Source organism: Eschscholzia californica, unplaced genomic scaffold (genome assembly GCF_041429995.1).
Source record: "Eschscholzia californica isolate CP2 unplaced genomic scaffold, dmEscCali1.0.p SCAF_1, whole genome shotgun sequence".
Taxonomy (NCBI): Eukaryota; Viridiplantae; Streptophyta; class Magnoliopsida; order Ranunculales; family Papaveraceae; genus Eschscholzia; species Eschscholzia californica.
The window spans coordinates 13373005-13391558 of NW_028238198.1; the positions used below are offsets into that span (position 1 = coordinate 13373005).

The 18554-nt window shown below is 36.5% G+C and overlaps 1 protein-coding gene and 1 pseudogene across 1 annotated transcript; both read left to right on the forward strand.

The window, feature by feature from the left end:
* The first annotated feature begins 1452 nt into the window (after positions 1-1452).
* On the forward strand, positions 1453-4130 carry LOC147564278 (uncharacterized; annotated as a pseudogene).
* An 11260-nt stretch (positions 4131-15390) lies between these two features.
* LOC147564279 (uncharacterized) lies at positions 15391-18431 on the forward strand. The gene has a single exon (XM_086665663.1). The coding sequence runs from the start codon at positions 15436-15438 to the stop codon at positions 18250-18252; it is 2817 nt and encodes a 938-aa protein (XP_086521789.1). The 5' UTR covers positions 15391-15435; the 3' UTR covers positions 18253-18431.
* Positions 18432-18554: the final 123 nt, after the last annotated feature.

Consider the following 18554-nt stretch of genomic DNA (forward strand, 5'->3'; position numbering starts at 1 on the left):
CTCCTACCTCTCTCTCCCTCTCTCCCACCACTCTCTCTCTATCTTACATGAAGGGAAGGGTTTCTGCGAGACCTTCCTGGAACCCTAAAACTCTTTAGGAGGGTTACCAACAGCATTCTCCTCGGAGTTTTGGACCCTCGATCGACGGTTTCGTGGGTAGTTGGCGAGGGCCACCACTAAAGTGGCGGCGTGGCGTGGGCCACCACTAAAGTGGCGGCGTGGCGAGGGCCTTAACAGATAATCCGGTTCCTAAAATGTCAGGCGACCACATCGTCGACATCGTGAGGGACAAGGAGAAGACGACATGGGACGAAATAAAGAAGGCAGTGGCCTCTCCCCGACAACTGGGAAGTCTCCTTTATGGTATGTGCCCGAATCTGCCATTGAGTTAGTGGTAGAGAAATAAGACATTATTTAACGTCTAATGGTGTGATCTCTGTGATGGTTTTGAGTCGTGTGACAGGGGATCGTCTTTCTTTTTCTCTGATGAGAAGAGTCTAATGCCTTAATTTATTAGCTACTTGAGCTAAAAGAAATGTCCACCGTTTTGCGGAAAGCAGAAAAGTTTCTGGGGAAGATGATGGAAAATAATAAAAAACGCAAACCAAACGCACCTTATAAGTTGCCGACAGAAAGTCGCCGACCAGATGTTGCCGGCGACGGCCGACGACTTTATCATCTTCTATCTCTCCCCTTTCCTCTCTCTTCTGTCTGTCTCTCTCCCTATCTCTTCTGTTTCTCTATCTGTCTCTTTTGTTTCTCTCTCTAAATTCCGGCGAAGGGATACCTTCGTCTGGATCTAGAGTCCGATCTAGACGAGCTTCGTCTGGATCTGAAGTTCAGATCCAGGCGAAGCTGTCTGGTTTTCCAGACGAGGTTCCGGTGAAGGGGCCTCCCCGTCGCCGGAATATACAAAAATAGAGAGATAGAGAGAGAGAGAGGGAAAGGGAGAGAGAGAGAGAAATGGGTGAAGAGAGTCGGTCGGTTAGTGTTGGAGAGTCGCCGAAGTTTATAGTCGCCGGAGTTAATGGTGGTGTGAAGGGAAGAGGGAGGAAGAAAAAACTTTTTCGATTTCCCCAAAACTTGTTTGGAAGAAACGAAAAAAATTTGTTTCCACCCAAAACTTTGTACCTCGGAAAACTTTCTTATTTTCTCAAAATATCGACCAAAGAAACGTTGACCTTATCAACTGCTAAGTGACTTACAATACAAGTAGGAGTCCAAGTGATCTCCTTAGCCTGATTTAGGTTTAAATTGAAGGCATCCTTAGACTGGTTTTGAATTGTGTAAGGGGGCTCGTCTTCCAACCAACACTTTTAAGTGGGCCAAATAAATGTGTGGGTTATCTCTGATCAGCAACACTTTTAAGTGGGCCTAAATTACAGATTTAATCTTGTTCGTCGGATTGCCTTCGGTATGACAAAAACAAAGGCTCTTCTGCTCCTAGCAAGGATGCGTACATGCACCACTAAAGCGCTCAGTGCACCACACAAAGCATCAGATAATTGTTTCCTTCATACTCTAGATGAGAGAACAGGTTATTGTAAACCCTTCACCTTCTATTTAATTATGTTATGTGGGATTTCTTTTAAATAATTCAGATCTTCCCACATCTACACTCAATCTTCGAAAGTTAATATCTTATTCGTATGGAATCGGTTTTGAGCAAAAATAATGTTCTGGAGTTGTTTCAACAATTAAAGTTATGTCAAAAGTGCAAAAAAGGCTCCTGGTAGAGTATCGATTCCAACAAGCACCACAGTCCAAAAATTTCCAAGAAGAAAACCCATCTTTCTGTCCACACACTACTCCATCTTTTAATCTTTCTTTCCCTACGTATGGACTGACTTCAGACATGGACTATTGAGCAAAGATGATGCAAAATTGATTATAAACAACTACTATCCCTTTTACAAGATATTCATGGCTTCATCTCAACTTCAGTATCTCTTCTTCTTCTCCTGTTTAGCTATTGTTCTCTCTCTTCAATCTCTGCTTTGAGTTCCGATGGGAAAGCTCTTCTTTCTCTTTTAAACAGATTTTCCCCACTTCGATCTTTCATGGAACCATCTAACAGGGGAGTTGCCTGCAAATAGCCTAAAGAATTTGCAGTTACTTGGTTATTTCTCCATTTCCTATAATAATGTGAGTGGAGAAATTACTGAAGCCTTGTTTGAGCTCAAACATTTGAAACAAAGAAATCTTACTGGAAATGATTTCACGGGTTTGATCTTAAATAATGTCTCCAACGCAACTAAACTCACGATATTGAGTCTGAGCGAAAACAAATTATCAGGTGAAATACCGAAAGTTTTATTTGAGCTTAAACATTTGAAAGAACTTAATCTTACAGAAAATAATATCACAGGTTCGATCCCAGCTAATGTTGGAAATGCAACAAAACTCACGATATTGAGTCTAAGTTTAAACAAAATATCTGGAGAAATACCTAAAGCTTTATTTGAGGTCAAATATTTGAGAGAGCTTTATCTTAGATAAAATAGTTTCACAGGTTTGATCCCTAATAATATCGGAAAGGCAACAAAGATCACGAAATTGAGTTTGAGCCAGAGTCATTTATCAGGAGAAATACTGGAAGCCTTGTTTTATCTCAAACAGTTGAAAGAGGTTTATCTCAAATTGAATAATTTCACAGGTTTGATCCCAAATAATATTGGCAATGCAACAAAGCTCGAGAGAGTAAGTTTTAGCGAAAACAAATTATCTGGAGAATTACCTAATTCCTTGTTTTGGCTCAAACATTTGAGAGATCTTTATCTTAGTAGTAATAATTTGACAGGTTCGATCCCAGATAATGTCGGTAATGCAACAAACCTCAAGATACTGGATTGGAGCAATAACAAATTATTAGGAGAAATTCCATCTTCATTTGCCTTATTAGGTAATGTCACTGATATTTACCTGAATAGCAATTCTCTGTCTGGTACAATACCACCTGAGATCGGAAACTGTAAGTCTTTAATCAATCTCTTTTTAGCAAATAATTTGTTATCTGGCTTACTACCTACGTTTAGCAAATCTCTCCGCATAGTAGATCTGCGAAGCAATCACTTAGATGGTGAAATCCCCGAAACTTTTATTGATGGAATTAATTTGTACTTGCTTGATCTTAATGGTAATTATTTTCAAGGACGTATTCCAAAGTCTCTGAGCAATTGTAAAGAGCTACGACATCTAGACATAGGAAACAATTTGATAAACGATAAATTCCCTTCTTGGCTGGCGGCATTGCCACATTTACGTGTTCTTGTTCTTCGCTCGAATCATCTCCATGGACCACTTGAACTTCCCCTTCAAAATGATTTTGCATTTTCTATGTTACATTTTATGGACATCTCAAACAATTATTTTAGTGGGAGTTTAACATCGAAATACTTTTCAAGCTTTAATGCTCTAATGAAGGCAACAAATCAAGATCCCCAGGACTTCACTTTAGACAACATCTATAGGTATCACGGGAGGTATCACGGGGTGGTAAGAAACAAAGGAATAGACATGTTATTATGTAGGACCAACACTCAATTTAAGGGTATAGATTTCTCTAGGAATATGATCCAAGGAAGTATACCTGAATCAGTTGGTGATCTCAAGTTTCTGCACATGCTTAATTTTTCTCACAACAATTTCTCGGGCCATATTATATCGTCGATTGGAAATTGCAAAAAACTGGAATCGTTAGATCTCTCAGACAACAAATTGTCAGGCAATATACCATCGGAACTTGTGAATCTAACATCCCTCGGAGTTTTGAACCTATCGCAAAACCAACTCTCTGAAACCATACCAACAGGTAGACAATTGGACACATTCGCAAACACTTCTTTTGAGGGGAACTTGGGTTTGTGCGGGTTTCAAGTGTCAAGAGATTGTGGGGATCATGTGAAAGTATCTGAAGTAGAAGAAAGTGAGGATGACTTAGAGGAAACTAATATGTTTGATTGGAAAATCATGTTGATGGGTTTCAGTTCTGGACTTGTAATTGGAGTTGTCATAGAACATATCATATTGGACGGCAAGTTAACGAAGTTACTCCTATAAAGTGTGTTGAAACACTTCATTTGATCCAATGGTTTGGTCTCCAAATGGCTTGATAAATATTGTGTTTACGACTCAATTACTCATGTATTTTTAAGAATATTTAATTATTAATTCATTGTTTATTTTAATTGGTATGTAATTGTTATGTTATTTGTCTTGAATAAAGTAAATAAAAAATTGAAAGAATATTTACTAAGAACGTCGACAACGCAACAAAGCTCACAAAACTGAGTTTGGTAAAAAAAGTATCAGGAGGAATACCTGTTGAGCTCAAATATTTGGAAGATATTGGTCTTGTTTATTTTGTTGAAACTGGAAGATATTGGTCTTGGTTGGAAGAATTATACACATTTGATTTCAAATAATGTCAGCAATATTACAAAAGTCACGACACGGAGTCTAATTGTAAACTGGTTATCTAGAGAAATAACTAAAACCTTGTTTGAACTCAAACATTTGAAAGAGCTTTATCTTACGTTCAATAACCTCACAGATTTTTTCCTAACTAATATTGACAACGCAACAAAGCTTACGAAATTTAGTTTGAGCAGTAATATATTATCTGGAGAAATACCGAAAGGCTTGTTCGAGCTCAAACATTTGAAAGAACTTTATCTCAATCATAATCATTTCACATTCTTTTACCTCAAATATCGTTGACAATGCACCATAGGTCACAAAAGCGAATTTGAGCGGAGGAAAAATTCATGGGTTATCCACATGGCTAAAAAAGTTATCGTATTTTTTTATCCTTCGACAAATAAATTTTTCACTTCTTGCTATCGGATTTTCCACGAAAATAAATTTCTGACGGTCTCGCTGTCCACTACATCTTCCGGTTCTCTCCCATTTATTTCACTCCAAAATGTCCGGTGTTTTATATCTGAACAATGCACAAGTGACGCGTCGTAAATGACTCGATTTAGAAAGATTATATAAATATCTCTGTGTCTGTGTGTGCACGCGTGTGTATGCATATGTGCTTTCGATTATTTGCTAAACTTGTTTCCTTTGTTTGATGTGAGCTCAACTTTTAATTTCAGTGTTAGGTCTATTGTGTTTTAAATCTTTACAACTACGGAAGTGATACATCCATGGGGTAAACTGAAACCAGATTATCTGGAGAAGGTATGTACTTCTGTTGCAGATTGCACATACATGTCATAATCAGTAGTTAAAACTACATTTCAGAGGCAATATTAGGGTCATTTTTTTTTTCCGAATGAACTTTTTGACCGTTTATTTTTAATATATAAGGTAACCACCTTGAATACAAGGCCGCACTTGTTAAAAGAAAGAATTAGAATGATGTATTAGGACATTCTTTGGGATATAGAGCTTAAAACGTAAGTATGGTGCATGAATGTCCTCATTGGATATGGCCAATGTTTTTTAGTCAAAGTGCTACACTAAATCTTGCAATCTCTATTTAGTATTCGTCTTATATTTTTCATGATATACTGGAAATAGGATAAGCCATATTCCATTACTTTATATTTTGGACAGACAACCTAGTTAAGTTGTGTAGGATATTGACAAATTTATCGCCATTTACTTCTCAGAGAGGCTTTGTTGAGGCGCATGCCAATGATGGTCTTCTTGAAATTTTCGGTCTAAAGCAAGTATGGCATGCTTCGTTTGTTATGGTTGAACTTATTGCGGCTAAGCACATTGCCCAGGTACCACATTCATTCACTGTCTCCACCTACCAGTACCCATTCACGTATACGTACCAATATAACTTACACGTACGCTGATCCTTGCACCATTATTTGTGAGTATTTGATTTGGTAAAACACAAATAGTATTCGTGTTACATAGCTCTAATTCTCTAAACTCTTTAATAACCGGAGAGTAGTAATATGATATATATTAGAGAATTAGAGGTTATATAAGCTAATAAGAGATCTGACTAAGCTGTCTAGTCTTAGCTGACTCAATAAGAAAGCTAACTCAAATAGTTAGTTTGGTTAAATAAGAAGTTAGAGAAGGTTAGTTATAATTAAAGTAGTAGTTAGAGAAAGTTGTTATGATTAACAACTTAACTAACTATTAAGAAAGTCAATTAATCTTTCTCTCTCTGTAACAAACTATTTCCTTCTCTCTCTAGATGATATAAATTGAGATCATCCTCTTTGTAATAGATCATTGAAAAAGGGAGTTAATAAAATTACAGAGTTTTATCAAAGAGAATTAGTTAAACTTTCATGGATATATCCATTAACAGTAAGATCAGACAGTCTGAATTGCTTTAAGCATTTTAAAGCTTCAAATGAGAATCTTCTCTCCTCCAAAATTAAGAAGTTTCAAAGTGATGGTGCTCCTGAGTTGGCAAAGGGTGAATTCAAGAGATTTCTAGATGATAATGGGATTGTATTCAGGTGCTCTTGCTGATGGGCCTAAAAATAGGTCTATTCCCGCAAGTATACGGGGTCAAGTTATAGTATTTAGTAAATCGAGTATCGTCCCAAGGGATAGGTAGGTAACTTCAGATATTGACGGCGAGTTTAGCCCCATAATCAAAATGTCATTAGCTAACTTAGACTAACACACACACACCCCACTTCATAGAATTGATGATTGATTTGTAAAATAAAGAAACAAATAAAAGTAAATAAACTATCTAAGAGAGGGAGAAGATATCTAAGGTTATAAAATCCACCACATAATTTCACTTTATAAAACAAGCACTTAATTACTTAAATCTCTTTTGTATTTACTCGGGATCCAATATAATGAACTATTTGGATTCCGGATGATATTCTAGATAAAACAATTTTATAATTAAGAATGTATGATTGACTACCATATAAAACTAATTTCCTACACTATCATTCAAGATCTAAAAGGCATATCTCATCTAATAAATCAATAAAAGCATGAAATATCTAATTATAATACATGAATGACAATAAGGTTATAGAATCAACATGAAATGACAATCAATAGGCATTAAAGCACATCAAAGGATTTAATTAATCAAGAACAAGTATTATAAAGATCCAAAATGGGTTTCATTCACAACCTTAGATTGCTAAATTAACTATACATGGAATCTAGAGTGACATTCATTGACATTGTAAAATAAATGAAAATACTAAGAAATTAATGGAAAGAAATCACCAAGAATGCTTAAATTCCATATTCCCATGTATCTCCATTTTATCCAAGATTTGCTCCATTTGTGTTCAAGAATTGTACTCCAAGAAATCCAAGTAATAGCTATTTTATTGCAACTCAAATAAGAAAAAGAAAGAGAAGGGAGAAATTAGATCTAGAAAGAAGTTAGAAAGAAGAGATAAAAGGGGATAAAGATGATGGAAGAATATGGAAGAAAGAAGGAGATGACTATTAATGGTAGAGAAGAAAGTAGTAGTATTAGTAGAGAAGATAGAAAAAGAATGGGAAAAATGGATTAGGTTGAAGAAAGAAAGAAATAGATAAGAAGAAGTAGAAGAAAAGAATGGGGGATTAGGGTTAGAAGATAGGAAGAGAAGTGGCTTAGAAATTAGGTAAGGAAGCCATTTGAGAGGGTTTGCAAGTCTAGGGTTTAATGGAGGAGAAAGGGACTTATTTATAGGTGGGTTTTGGTTTTGGTTGGGTTAAATGGTAGGAAAAAGTAGAAGAAGGGTTACTTTTGGAATTTGGGAGGGTTTAAATGAGAAAAAGGCCAAATTAACAAGTGACCCCGGCGGCTAGGGTTTGAAATCCGGATTGAGTGGGACACTTGTCGGCTGGAGAATGGGTGAGGCAAGCTTGGGAACAGTAGCCGTCGGATTAAAGCAATACGCGGATCTGGATGGTTCTGGAGTGGACACGCGTCCGGGTGCACGAAAGTTAATTTGCTTCGGGTTACACGGGAACAGATTAAGGACGGGACCATTCGAAGCCGTAGATCTTGAAAACGCGGGAACAACCGGCTGAGATTAAAACGTTGGCTCGGGGCTACGCAACTAAGTTGCTTCGGGTAACACGGGAATGGAATAAAGGGGTGACGCTCAGCATCCGTTAGATCTGAAGGACGCGGAAGGGAACGACCACGATTAAAACGTGGGATTGGGAGCACCCTACTAACTTGCAGCGCGTTACACCAGATTATGCCTATAGGGGCCACTTCGTTGCTAGGCGAAAACACGGGGATCGCGTATACCAGCCTTCAAAACGCGCCACGTGTCTTCTTCTATACCGCGCGCCAGAACTATGGCCGGAGGTGTCCCACAAGTCAACCCTCTTTGACAAAACTTTGACCTTGATTTATTCCTTCGTCCGGACTCCGATTTGACTTCCGTTTTCTCCTACGGACTCGTCTCGACCTCTACTTTTCAACCACGCATTGACCTTGGCCAAATTTCCAGAATATCTTTGCCTCCAAATGACCAAAATACCCTTTATGCATCTTTTCCTCGTTTTTAACCGTTTTTTCACATCTAACTCCGCAAAAGACACCTAATCAAGAAAACCAACCATTTTATTATAATAAAGACCCGAAACGAACTAACTCGACTAAATTAAACGACTTAGATGGGACATTTTCATGACCCATCACTTGCCCATACACTCCCCAACAGAATGGTAAAGCAGAGAGGAAGAACAGACATGTCATTGAAATGGGTAATACTTTACTTATTCACTCCTTTTTACCTAAAAAGTTCTGGTTTGATGCATTTTCTACTTCAGCATATATCATTAATAGGTTACCTACACCTATATTAGAAAACATATCTCCTTATGAATGTCTTTTTCATAAAGCACCAGACTATAAATTCATGAAGGTCTTTGGGTCTACATGTTATCCTTATCTAGCTCATTCTAGAAAAGATAAACTCAGTCCTAAATCAGCACAGTGCATCTTCTTGGGTTATAGTTCTATACATAAAGGTTACAAATGCTATGATATTAGTTTAGATAGGATGCACATCTCTAGACATGTGATATTTGATGAATCTTCCTTCTATTTTAAAGACCATTGCCTTGACAAGTCTAAATCAGTCTCTGTTCCACTACCCAAGGAAATTACACTTTCTATTCCTATGTTTACTACTCACTGCCAAGATCAGACACAGCCTTTACAAATCCCAACTATTTCCACTTCTGGAAATGGGTCTGCACAGCCTACTCAGATAGCTGTTTCTTCTCTTAATATTGACACTTCAACATCTTCATCTCAATCACTTCATCCTATGACCACAAGGTCAAAGAGTGGTATTCAAAAACCAAAGTCCATTCCTGATTTTGTTGCAAACTATTCCATTTATCATCCTCTTTCATCTGCTTTTGTGGCTGTTCTTCAAAAATTTCATGAACCAACTTCATTCAAGGAATTGCATCTAAATCTTTGGAATGGTGTAATGCTATGAAAGATGAATTTTTAGCTTTACAAAAGAATGATACTTGGTCTTTAGTTCCTAGAGACTCATCTATGAATGTTCTAGGATGTAAATGGGTTTACAAAGTGAAACAGAGGGCTGATGGGTCTTTAGAAAGATACAAAGCTCGTTTGGTTGCTAAGGGCTATCACCAACAAGATGGGGTTGACTTCAATGAAACTTTCAGCCCTGTGGTCAAATCTACAACAGTGAGACTCATTCTAACCATAGCTGTTACCAAGTCTTGGATTATCAAACAACTTGATGTATCCAATGCTTTCTTACATGGGGTTTTAGATGAAAGAGTTTATATGGTTCAGCCACAAGGATTTGTTGATAAAATTAATAGGAATCATGTGTGCCTATTACACAAATCATTATATGGGTTAAAGCAGGCACCTAGGGCCTGGTTTACTAGATTTGCAAATTTTCTTCTCAAGTATGGCTTTGCTAAGAGTACTACAGATCATTCTATGTTCTTTCTTCTTCAGCAAAATGAGGTATTGGTACTCTTACTATATGTGGATGACATTATACTTACAGGGTCATCTTCAATTTTGATTGAATCTCTCATCAAGACCTTAAGTTTAGAATTTGCTATGAAGGATCTTGGTCAATTACATTATTTCTTGGGGATTGAGGTGCTAAGAAGAAATGGTACTGGTTCTATTCTACTCACTCAGAAGAAGTACACTCTTCAAATACTTGAGAAGGCTTCAATGTTGGATTGTAAAATCAGCAAAACACCTGTTGCTAGTGGGTCAAGAGTTTCAAAACTAGATGGTGATATCCTATCTGATCCTTCTTCCTATAGAAGCATTGTGGGAGCTCTACAATATCTCTCACTCACAAGGCCAGACATCTCATATGCAGTTAACTACACTGCTCAATTCATGCAGGAGCCAAGATCATCTCACTTTATTATTGTCAAAAAGATTTTGAGATATTTGAAAGGATCTCTTGGCTCTGGAATCACCATTAATCCAGGTAACTTGAATACTCTTCAATCCTACTCTGATTCAGATTGGGCAGGATGCCCTGATACTAGAAGATCAACAACTGGCTTTTATATTTGTCTTGGTTCTACCCTCTTATCATGGTCTTCAAAGAAGCAACCAACTGTGGCCAGGTCTTCTACAGAGGCTGAGTATAAGTCTCTAAGTGTGGCTACTACTGAAATTTTATGGATTAGCTATCTCTTAGATGAGCTTCATATGCCATTATCTAAACCCTTTCTCATCTACTGTGATAATCAAGGAGCAAAGCATATTGCCTCTAATCCTATATTTCATGCTCGCACCAAGCATATAGAGGTGGATTATCATTTCATCAGGGATCTAGTTGCTAATGGTTCACTTCAGATCAAGTATATCCCTGCTCATCTTCAGCTGGCTGACATTTTCACCAAAGGTTTACCTTTCCCAAGCTTCACCACTCTTAGGAACAAGCTGATGCACTTTGAAGAAACATAGCTTGAGGGGGGATATTAGAGAATTAGAGGTTATATAAGCTAATAAGAGATTTGACTAAGCTGTCTAGTCTTAGCTGACTCAATAAGAAAGCTAACTCAAATAGTTAGTTTGGTTAAATAAGAAGTTAGAGAAGGTTAGTTATAATTAAAGTAGTAGTTAGAGAAAGTTGTTATGATTAACAACTTAACTAACTATTAAGAAAGTCAATTAATCTTTCTCTCTCTCTCTGTAACAAACTATTTCCTTCTCTCTCTAGATGATATAAATTGAGATCATCCTCTTTGTAATAGATCATTGAAAAAGAGAGTTAATAAAATTACAGAGTTTTATCAAAGAGAATTAGTTAAACTTTCAATATATGTCAATGTAAATTTGCAACATGTGTTCATGAAGCAAATATGTTGTATTTTTCAGGCATCTGCAATTAGAATGGATATAAGAGGTGGAGATTGTAAGAAAGCTGATGTGCAGATGGACGGGGAGCCATGGAAACAGCCAATTAACAATGACTATTCAACATTTGTCGACATAGTTAGGGCTCCATATCAGTCCAGGATTATAAATGCTGAGTAAATTAGCTTGAAGTTTAGCAGGGCCGGTCCTGACTTTTTGGTGGCCCGAAGCGAGAACCGAAAAATGTGGCCCCTATACTATACACAAATCATAATTATATGAGAAAAAATTACAAGTACATACATATTTTCATTATATTTATATATAAAAAAAGATATTGATAATTACATTCATTGAAATTTCGTTCTTCTTACATTTTTAGATGCAAAATCACTAATAATTATCGAGTAATTGAGATTTTCAGTCATTTGTCTCTCAATTGACAAGATAGCTAACCCATTTAATCTTTCTCGTAACACAGTGGATCGAATATAAGATTTGATCAACTTCAACTTTGAGAAACTTCTTTCGGCGGATGCAACGGTGACGAGTACCGTCTTCCGCACTTTCATCGTTTATGTCTCTATTGTGTCTAATAAATCTATCGAGAGCACCGACTCGTGATTGAACTAGTTCTTCATCTCTTCTCTTCTCTTTTCAGATCCCCGCATGCGTGCTTTCGAACTTTGTTAGGAGGCATAACTAAATCTCCAACTATCTCTAAAAATCAATAAAATAAAAAAATTTAATCACATGATAATTGCAAGCATAATAAAAACAAGGGAAATTTGGCCAAAACTCCCTAAAAACTTTGGCCTTTGGTTAAAAAGGATTGGACAATTTTTTATGGGCTTCAGCTCCCTGTGGCATTTTTGTAAATTATCTAATATAGGGAAAAGACAAAACTGACCTTATTGCAAACTAGTTTGCAAACCAGTTTGCAAACCAATTTGCAAAGCAGTGCAAACTAGTTTGCAAGGCAAACCAGATTGCAAACTAGTGCAAACCAGTTTGCAAATCAGTTTGCAAAGCTTTGCAAGGCAAACCAGATTGCAAACCAGTTTGCAAATCAGTTTGCAAATCAGTTTGCAAAGCTCTGCAAGGCAAACCAGATTGCAAACCAATTTGCAAAGTAGTGCAAACCAGTTTGCAAATCAGTTTGCAAACTAGTTTGCAAAGCTTCGCAAAATCAAACCCTAACAAAATAAGTAACTAAGAAGTAAGATTATATAAAATCTGAGGGTTTTTGGAAAATCTGAGGGGGTGTTTCTAAAATTTTCCTTTATACAAAGGTCAATTCAGGTATACAAAATTAAGGGATTTTTAGAATTGTCCTTCAAGCCTATTTCCAAACTTTTCATGGTGCCTAGAAGGAAAAAAAGATAACTTGTCTTTTTGACAAAAAAAAACAAAAAATTGGGTCTCCAACCCAATTTCCTGTAAAAACAATAGTCAATATGTGAATCGATTAGAAAAGCTAGCTAGGTTTTGGTAAAAAAAAATCTTGTAGTACTAATAATTTAGAAATCTAAGAGACTAAAATTAAGAGATACCACAAAATCTAGAAATTTAATAATCCTAATGATGAAGAAATATATAATAATAATAAAATCAATAAGAGACTAATAGTTTTATATATTAGTTAGATGATTAGAGAAAGAGAAATAGTCAAACAATTGTATAATATTATAATGATAAAAATCATTAATAGGTTAGTTACTTAGTTATTTAGTTAGAGAGAGAGAGAGTAATTATTACCTTGATATCTTGGTGATTTTGTCCAAAACCCCAAATTAGTTAGTGGAATGGTGGTTGCCTTAATGCCTGGTTGTCTTGTTGAAATAAAAAATTTGAACAATGAAGTGCCAAAGTGGGAATGTGGGATTAGTGGAAACTCGTGGTTACTGTTGATTGTTGAGACTTGAAGTGGACAGTGGTGGGTTGTGTTAATTTAGGGGTTGTGATTAATTTGGGAAGTAATGGAAAGGGAGGGAAAAAGATTTTGGGATGGGCAGCCTAGGTAAGGTTTATGTTTTAAAAAATGTGGGCTTGAGGTGTGTTTTAAAATGTGGCCCATTAGTTGTTTTAAGAATTTTGGGGGCCCTCAAATTCTATCTAACATGTTATAAGATCTGGGGATGCTTTTAAATTTTGTTATTGAAATGTGGCCCCTATTGTGTGGTGTCCCAAAGCGAGGCTTTGCCTGCTTTGGGCCCAGGGCTGGCCCTGAAGTTTAGCATCAAAATGCATTTTCATCAGTAGAGTTTGATTTGAGGGCATTTATGTATTGTGTTTGATACCCGGTAAAGTTTTTAGGGTTTGTAAAATGTTATGTTTGGGCATTACTAGTTTCCAGAAGTATTCACCTTTACGTCCTTTTTCTCTTCATAACTCGTCCGAATGGGTCAGTTGCAGACGGTCGGACGACCAACTGTCGGCGACCTCCAACTTTATTTTGTTCATCTTCTTCTTCCCCTTCTTTACCACGGTCACCATTGTCTTCACTTTCCCTTCGCCTCTCTGTTGCTCTAGAAACCCCACTTTGGGGTTTAGGAAAAACCCCAGTTTGAAGTTCGAATTTACTTTCCCTCTCTACCACTATGTTTCTCTAGAAAACCCAAATTGGGGTTTTAGGAAAAACTCCAATTTGAAGTTTCAATCGACTAAAACCTTAGAGAGAGGAAGGAGGGAGAGGTAAAGGAGGCAGCAAGAGAGAGAGAAATTTCCAAATAAGGGTACTAATAAAAATAAAATGTTGACGGTTAAGTTTGAGAGAGAGAAAGGGAGAGTCCTTTCGAATAAGGGTACAAATATAAATAAAATGTTGACTTGGGCATTGAACTTGGGTATTAAAATTGAGTATAAATAAATGAGTTTCTGTCAGGTTTAGGGCATTTAATTTCGTAAGGTTTTAAGCTACTTTAAACCAGTAGATTTTGGCAGTTATCATGCTTATCACATTGCATTGATGTATCAATGTCTTTATAATGACTATTATATTCAATATTACAGAGAAAAAAACGAAAATAGTTTTGGGGTCCAAATTTGCAATTGGCGACAAATTTGGGGCCAAAATGCCAAATTGGAATTAACTATTTTTTAAAACCACATCGGTGTATTTGTGCTATACATACGCGTACTATGATAAATTTTTTTATTTTCCTTCAACCAAAATAACTTTTTCTTTTATTAGATAATGACATAATGGCAAGATGTATGGTGCTAATATATACTGCAATCTTCATGAAAAGCAAATGAGTGATTTCCACATAGACAACACTGTTATCGTATGTGCCCCAATGTGCCACTAGAAACTTAGTGATAAAGAGATAAGATAACATTGGACGTTTTATGGTGTGATTACTGTGATGGTCCTCTGATCGTGTAATGGGAGCTAGTCTTTGGGCCAAAACTTTTAGGTGAGCTAAATAGCTTTTAACGCAAGGGCTATCGTTCAAATCAGTAACACATCTTCCTTATTGGGGTTGATTTAAGTTTTGGCAGCAATAGGATTATTTAATTAGGCAGCTATGTCCATAAGATCTTGTCGAGTGATGATCTTATAACTTTTTTTTTATCATCTATTGTTCACGAGGTTAGGAGTTAAAATCTTGTAGTCTTTATCTTTTGACGATCTTATAATTTTGTACTTTGTTTCGTGAATCTATCTGATAAAAGGATTACTGTTTTCATGTTGTTGTCCTTACCTCCAACTGCCCCATACTCCACTTGGTTGACCAAAATTGTGTCGTTTTACCCGCCATTCATGTTCGACTTCCCCAACGGTCATCTTAATCTGTACCCTTACCGACCCCTAAGTTACAGAGCAAACAACACGGAATCTATATAGAGACAATTCAACCCACACTCCAAAAACTTCCAAAGAAAATCTATATTCGTAAAGTCCATACACTGCCCCATCTCCCATCTTTGATCTTTGCTCTTCTGACTCAACAGAGACTGTATAGAGAGAGGGAGAGAGAGAGAGAGAGAGAGTTAGTACCGGGTTTGTCAAGTCTATTGACTGACTCCAGACTTTGACTATTGAGTAGAGATGAACTAACATATATACTATGGTATTATATTCTTCAATCATGCCAAATTCATTACAAACTACTACAATCCCTTTTACAAGATTATTATTCATGGCTTCATCTCAACTTCTCTATCTCTTCTTCTTTTCTTGTTTTGCTTTTGTTTTTCTCTCTACAACCTCTGCTCTGAGTTCCGATGGGAACGTTCTTCTCTCTCTTTTAAACAGATTTTCCTCACCTGAAGATCTATATTCGAGTTGGAACTTATCCAATCCAACTCCATGCCACTGGGTAGGTATCAAATGTGATCTTAAACACAACGTCGTTTCTTTGAATCTGAGTCATTATGGGATTTCTGGTCAATTAGGATCTGAAATTGGATCGTTAAGATACATTGAGACAATTGATCTAAGTAATAATCAATTATCTGGTTCAATCCCTCAAGAGTTGGGAAATTGTAGCTATCTTCGATACTTTGATCTTTCATGGAACCATCTAACAGGTAAGTTACCTGCAAATAGCTTAAAGAATTTGCGGCTACTTAGTTATTTCTCCATTTCGTATAATAACGTGACTGGAGAAATTCCTGAAGCTTTATTTGAGCTCAAACATTTGAAACTAATTAATCTTACTGGAAATAATTTGTCGGGTTTGATCTCAAATAATGTCGGCAACGCAAAAAAGCTCACGATACTGAGTCTTAGCGAAAACAAATTGTCAGGTGAAATACCGAAAGCGTTATTTGAGCTCAAACATTTGAAAGAACTTAATCTTACAGGAAACAATATCAAAGGTTTGATACCAGATAACGTTGGCAATGCAACAAAACTCACGATATTGTGTCTCAGCTTAAACAAATTATCTGGAGCAATACCTAAAGCTTTGTTTGAACTCAAATATTTGAAAGAGCTTTATCTTAGATCAAATAGTTTCACAGGTTTGATCCCTAATAATATCGGCAAGGCAACAAAGATCACGAAACTGAGTTTGAGCAAAAATAATTTATCAGGTGAAATACCGAAAGCCGTATTTGAGCTCAAACATTTGAAAGAAGTTTATCTCAAATCGAATAATTTCACAGGTTTGATCCCAAACAATATTGGCAATGCAACAGAGCTCGAGAGAGTGAGTTTTAGTGAGAATAAATTATCTGGAGAAATACCTAGTTCGTTGTTTGAGCTCAAACATTTGAGAGATCTTTATCTTAGTAACAATAATTTCACAGGTCCGATCCCAAGTAATGTTGGCAATGCAACTGAAATCACGTTGATGTATTTAAGCTCTAATAGTTTATCAGGAGAAATACCTATGGCCTTCTTTGAGCTTAAACATTTGAGAGAATTTGACCTTGGACAAAATAATTTTACAGGTTCAATCCCAAATAATGTCGGCAATGCAACTGAGATCACGATCCTGCAATTAAACAATAATAGATTATCAGGAGAATTACCTATAGGCTTCTTTGAGCTCAAATATTTGAGAGAATTTGATGTTGGATGGAATAAATTTACAGGTTCAATCCCCAATAATGTCGGCAATGCAGCTGAGATCACAAAAATGCAATTAAGCAATAATAGATTATCAGGAGAAATACCTAAAAGCTTGTTTGAGCTCAAACATCTGAAAGAAATTTATCTTCAATTTAATCATTTCAGAGGTTTGATCCCAGATAACATCGGCAATGCAACAGAGCTCGCGATACTGGATTGGAGCAATAACAAATTATCAGGACAAATTCCATCTTCATTTGGCTTATTGGGTAATGCCACTGATGTTTACCTAAATAACAATTTTCTCTCTGGTACAATACCACCTGAACTCGGAAAATGTAAGTCTTTGATCAATCTCTTTTTAGCAGAAAATTTGTTGTCTGGCTTACTACCTCCATTTAGCAAATCTCTCCACTTAGTAGATCTACGAAACAATCACTTAAATGGTCAAATCCCCGAAACTTTTATCGATGGAAATAATTTGTACATGCTTGATCTTAACGGTAATTTTTTTCAAGGACGTGTTCCAAAGTCTCTTAGCAGTTGTAAAGAGCTCCGGTATCTAGACATGGGAAACAATTTGCTAAATGACAAGTTCCCCTCTTGGCTGGCGTCATTGCCACATTTACGTGTTCTTGTTCTTCGATCGAATCATCTCCATGGACCGCTTGAACTTCCCCTTCAAAATGATTTTGCGTTTTCTATGTTACATTTCATGGACATCTCAAATAATTCTTTCAGTGGGAGTTTAACATCGAAATACTTTTCGAGATTTAATGCATTAATGAAGGCAACAGAGCAATATTCCCAGGACTTCACTTTAAACAACTACTACAGATATCCAGGGGTGGTAAGCAACAAAGGAATAGAGATGTTATTAGATAGGATCAACATTCAATTTAAGGGTATAGATTTATCTAGGAATATGATCCAAGGACGTATACCTGAATCAGTTGGTGATCTCAAGTTTCTGCACATGCTTAATTTTTCTCACAACAATTTCTCTGGCCATATTTTATCGTCGTTGGGAAACTGCAAGAAACTCGAATCGTTAGATCTCTCAGACAACAAATTGTCAGGCAATATACCGTGGGAACTTGCGAGTCTAACATCCCTCGCAGTTTTGAACCTTTCGCAAAACCAACTCACTGGAACCATACCAACAGGTAGACAATTCGACACATTCCCAAACACTTCCTTTGAGGGGAACTTGGGTTTGTGTGGGTTTCAAGTGTCAAGAGATTGTGGGGATCATGTGAAAGTGCCTGAAGTAGAAGAGAGTGGGGATGATTTAGAGGAAACTAATATGTTTGATTGGAAAATCATGTTGATGGGTTTTGGTTCAGGACTTGTAATTGGAGTTGTCATAGAACATATCATATTGGACGGGAAGCTAACAAAGTTACTCCTCCAAAGTCTGTTGAAACACTTCATTTGATCCAATGGTTTGATCTCCGAATGGCCAGATGAAATTGTGCTTACTACTCAATTACCCATGTATTTTAAATAATATTTAATTGTTGATGTATTGTTTATTTCAATCGACGTGTTATTGTTATGTTATTTGTCTTGGATAAAGTAAAGGTGACCAATACGTGGACAACCGTTTTTTTTATATGGACAACTGTCTTATGTGGACAATCAAAATAATTAAATTTTTTATATGTACACCAGTTTTTAAGGGGACAACTCTCTATTATTTTCACTCAACCCCTCTTAGAATTAGATAAATACGAAATA